This window comes from Phalaenopsis equestris, unplaced genomic scaffold (genome assembly GCF_001263595.1).
Source record: "Phalaenopsis equestris unplaced genomic scaffold, ASM126359v1 Scaffold000873, whole genome shotgun sequence".
In the NCBI taxonomy this organism is placed as follows: Eukaryota; Viridiplantae; Streptophyta; class Magnoliopsida; order Asparagales; family Orchidaceae; genus Phalaenopsis; species Phalaenopsis equestris.
In genome coordinates, this window is record NW_018165313.1 from 2015836 (window position 1) to 2020235 (window position 4400).

A 4400-nucleotide genomic window follows, 5' to 3' on the forward strand; every position below is an offset into this window, starting at 1 on the left:
TCATATCATTAGGTCCATCTCATCGAGCCGATCAGTTTGACTATAAGTTTGCTGAAATCTGAGCTCTGGATGACTCTTAGACTCTTAATCGAAGTTTGAATATTTAATCGAAGTTTGAATATTTCTTGTTCAAAAAATTACACCTAGATTCGTGTCGGATGATGAAAATTTGTTAGTGGCGTATCAGTTTGGATAATTGGGCCCCTTAGTTTTTTGTTGGGAGGCCTTCCTTAGTACTTTTTTGTCACATTGATTGTTGGATCTCCTTGAGAAAAGTGTTGGTGCATTCGCGATGTACATTACCTCCACAACTACAAGTGTAAAAGAACAAAATTAGTGTGAACCCAATATTTATTTGTATTGTGCTAGTTTGATAATTTTTTCTCAAATATTCTCATGTTCAAAATTGCGAAGAATACTGTTTTTGTCTGCAACTCATTCAAATTCATTTATTAGTTTTTAACTCAAGTTGAGCATGAAATTAATTCGAATGATTTAAAAATAAAATAAAAATTAACAATTTTTTAAATTGAACATAAAAAATCAATGAAAAAGAAAAATGCAATATGAACTTTGGCATGCATTAAAAACTCAGGAACAGGTGAAGTCAAATAGAATAACATGTCACTTGAAATTCTGAAAACGCCATAACAATTATCAATTACAAAGTAAACAATAATATGAAATTAAAATATCATAAATTTGGATAAAGAATTAAAAATACAAGAATAAAACTTAATTCATTCATGAAATTAATAAAATTATCATGATTACAATCTTAGACAATAAGTCAGCACTATTTATTTATAAAACACTCTTTTATATAATTACCCACATGGATTGACAGAGGAAAATTGAAGGGCTTTGATGTGCCAATGTGTAATCAGCAACTGGGAAGAATCCATTAGAAGCATACAATTGAAGGATATGAGGCATTAATATATGCTCATATTTAGCACAATCAACCACACAATTGTTTCTACGTTCCGCCACCAAATTCTCCCAAATTAGTTGTTGCGAGACTTCTGTCATTAGCATTCACAACAAATCTCTTATTTTCCAATCTCTCACCCCTAAAATAAAAAATTAAATTATCATTTAAATTACTTCAAATTTAGACTTCAGATTCTCATTAATCCGAGAACTTTATTTTTATGAAAAATTAGAAAAAAAAAAAAAAGTTTCTTCTTTGGTGGTAATAATGATAAGAAGAATTTCCTTCAAAATCTCTAAGCTTTCGGGATCAATCCACTTTTTTTTTTTTATTTGCACTCTTACTCATCATTTCACCATAGAGATTGTCAGAATGACACTTCACCAGAGAATGTCCGATACCTCAAACCGGCCAATACTTCATTAGAAATTTCCTAAGACTTATTTTGAGTTGCAGGCAAGTTGAGATCAACCGAATCCAACTTCAAATATTTGTGTTCTATCTCCATTGGGGCTGGATGAGGATGAGCGGCATTATTATTGGCACTAGAAACAACAACAGCAGCAGCGGACTTATCTGCCGCAATAGAATGTGATCTTTTGTGACCACCTAAAGCTTGCCCAGATGAAAAATTCTTGGCACAGATGTTGCACACGTGGTTTCCAAAGTTCTTCGGTGATTTTTTAACAGTTTGAGAATCCTTATTATGATTAATCAATCTTTTAGATTCTCCTCTCACCTTATTGTGGCTTGTGCGGTGGCCGCCAAGAGCTTGATATGAATCAAAGCTCTTGTTGCAGATGTTGCACCCATATCTTTTTCTATTGCAAGAACTCTGCTTTCCAGATTCAGAATCACATTGAATTGATAAACTCCTCTTTTCATTTTTAAGAACAGCAGGATTGATATCACCATAATCACTGCTACTTGCAAAAAATGAGACCTTCAGCTTTTTGGACTGTTGATCTCCATCCTCACAAGGAAAAGAATGAACTTTGTTTCCAGATCCAATTGTAAGACAAAACTTATCATTTGAATCATATATCAAATTAGCATGTTCTCTTGCGAGCATCATCAGGGACAGAGCAGCATTCACTTCCTCCTCGCAGTTCTCGAAGGAGAAATCAAAAACTGATGCATTCGCAACCTTTGGTGCACTCCCCGTCCTCTTCTTCTTCACCGGCATTGAATACATACTCAACTTACTATAAGGTTGGCCCGGCATTTCCTTCTCTTCGTAAGTTCCCCTGCTCCGTAAATCATCATCGTTGTCCCCATGAATGAGCTCTTCCCTGGTCATTCCAAACGAAGCATTCAATGAAGAGGAATCCTTCTCTAGCTTGGCACGTTTCTTATCCTTAATAGTCTCCGGCCACTCTATCTCAAACCGATGCGACTTCTTTGGGTTGATTCTAAGGTCATGTCCACCCAACGGCTTGTCTTCATCCTTCATGGAAGGGCTCAGCACAACATGAGACCACAAGTGAACTTCAAGAGATCTCCCATCGGAGAAGCCTTGCCTGCATATTCGACAAATGTGCTTCTCCATAGAAACAAACAGAATGAATGATTAAAAATTGGAGAGGTTAGGAATCAGAATATAAGAGAATCGAGAACACAAAGTGCCGTGTCAGGATTACGCCTTGTGATCCTCCGGATTAATGCTGCTGAACTGATCTTGTATTCTGGATCTGAAAAGAAGCAATCTTGGATCGATCCTCTACTTTTTCGCTCTGCTTTCCTCAGCAATGGAGCTTCTTTCTTTTGTGGGCGCGGCAAAATCCATGCTTGGAAGCAAGTTTATAAGGCGAAAAGTAGGAGGTCATGAACAGCAGAGCTTACTGCAGGTGTCGTGAGCATAGGTGCATATTACTCGATTGCACGGTTTTGATTATGCCATGTGGCTTGCCAAACTTAGCTACAAACTGTTAGCGAAGAAGGGTCTTCTTTGACCAGCCCATCTTTTTTTATCTATTTAATTATTTATTTTTATTTTTATTGCTAAAAAAAGGGGAGCCGAGAACTGCCTTCTCGTTTTGGAGCCAGTGGATCATAACGAATTAACAAAATCCAATTTGATTTTTTGAAAATTATAATTGCAGAAAAATATGTCAAAATTAAATTATATTAATGTATTTATCTGATTCTTAGAGAGCTTTTAGTTCTCTATTTTATATAAAATAATATTATTGATTTAATCCCGAGCTATATAAATAAATAATATCATTTTAAAATAGGAAAGAACAGTTACTTTTTTTTTCACTTTTAATAGTGAAATACAGCTATTCATAGATAAGTTTATAAGGCCATTTTTGTGAATATAAAAATATAAGAATTGTGTGGTATTTTTGTAAATACTTCATATTTTTATTTTCTCTTGATACTTAAAAATATGATGAGTTACTCTGACCACATTTCCTTGTTAATTGGTTTGTAAAAAGAAAATCATAGAACCATTGCTTCTTCGCATACCCTTCAATTCTTATGTATTTACAGCTCTAACCCCTAAACTTCAATGTTTACATATATGGCCACCTTACTTGAAAATTAAATGGTGGTATCTTCTATGTGATATGAAAGATTTGGGTTGTATAAGTGTAAAAGGCGATTGGGGGCAATAAGTGTAATAATCAAAATTTAGGTGTTAATATGTAAATACATTGGAATTGGGTGTTATGTATCTAAATGCCCCAAACAAATAAGGGAAATTTTACTTGCGTACCCCATAATTCTTCTTTATTTACATTTCCAACACTTAAAGCTTTATATTTACATTTTTAACCTTTTGGTTTTATAAACCTATGCGAGAAATTGGTTTTATTTGAGTTTTTTTTTTCGCGAAGGATTGACGCCAGATTTTCTGTTATTATGACAAACATAATAAAAAAAATGGTGGAATTACAGAAATACCACACAATTCTTATATTTTTACATACACAACACCCGTAAGTTTCATATTTATATTTATAACATTTTGATATTATAAATAAATAAACAAATAAGTAAATAGTTGTAGTCCCAAGCCTGGACATAGCTAGTCCATCGCATCCAATCAGTGACATTTACATGCAGACAACAATTCTTATATGTTTACATATCTAACATCTAGACCCTCAAGCTCATTAGGATATAATTTTGTGTTGCTAATATACATATATGTACACAATAGCCTTTATTTTGTAATGAACTTTGAAGAATTAAATAATCATAAGCTTAAGTAGCTCATGCTTGATTTTTTTTCTTATGGGGTTTTTACATACATAGCACTCAAAACCACATATTTACTACATATTTCACATCTAAACTTATATTTTTATGTATTCTCATGTTCCCCGATGAGAGAATTAACGACGAAGATAACAAAGAAGAGTGGACTGCTATTTCTGTGCTTTTAATGCGATGGTCATCGGTTCGATTCTGATAGCCGGCTCTTTTTTTTTATCTATTTTTTTATTTACATGGTTTA

General features: G+C 33.6%; 1 protein-coding gene across 1 annotated transcript; it reads right to left on the reverse strand.

Moving 5' to 3' along the window:
• Positions 1-800: 800 nt before the first annotated feature.
• On the reverse strand, positions 801-2693 carry LOC110032012 (zinc finger protein ZAT9-like). The gene has a single exon (XM_020735512.1). The coding sequence runs from the start codon at positions 2481-2483 to the stop codon at positions 1368-1370; it is 1116 nt and encodes a 371-aa protein (XP_020591171.1). The 5' UTR covers positions 2484-2693; the 3' UTR covers positions 801-1367.
• Positions 2694-4400: the final 1707 nt, after the last annotated feature.

What these genes read in the sequence shown, in the direction of transcription:
- LOC110032012 (XM_020735512.1), bottom strand. Translation starts at nt 2,483, where the DNA reads ATGGAGAAGCACATTTGTCGAATATGCAGGCAAGGCTTCTCCGATGGG.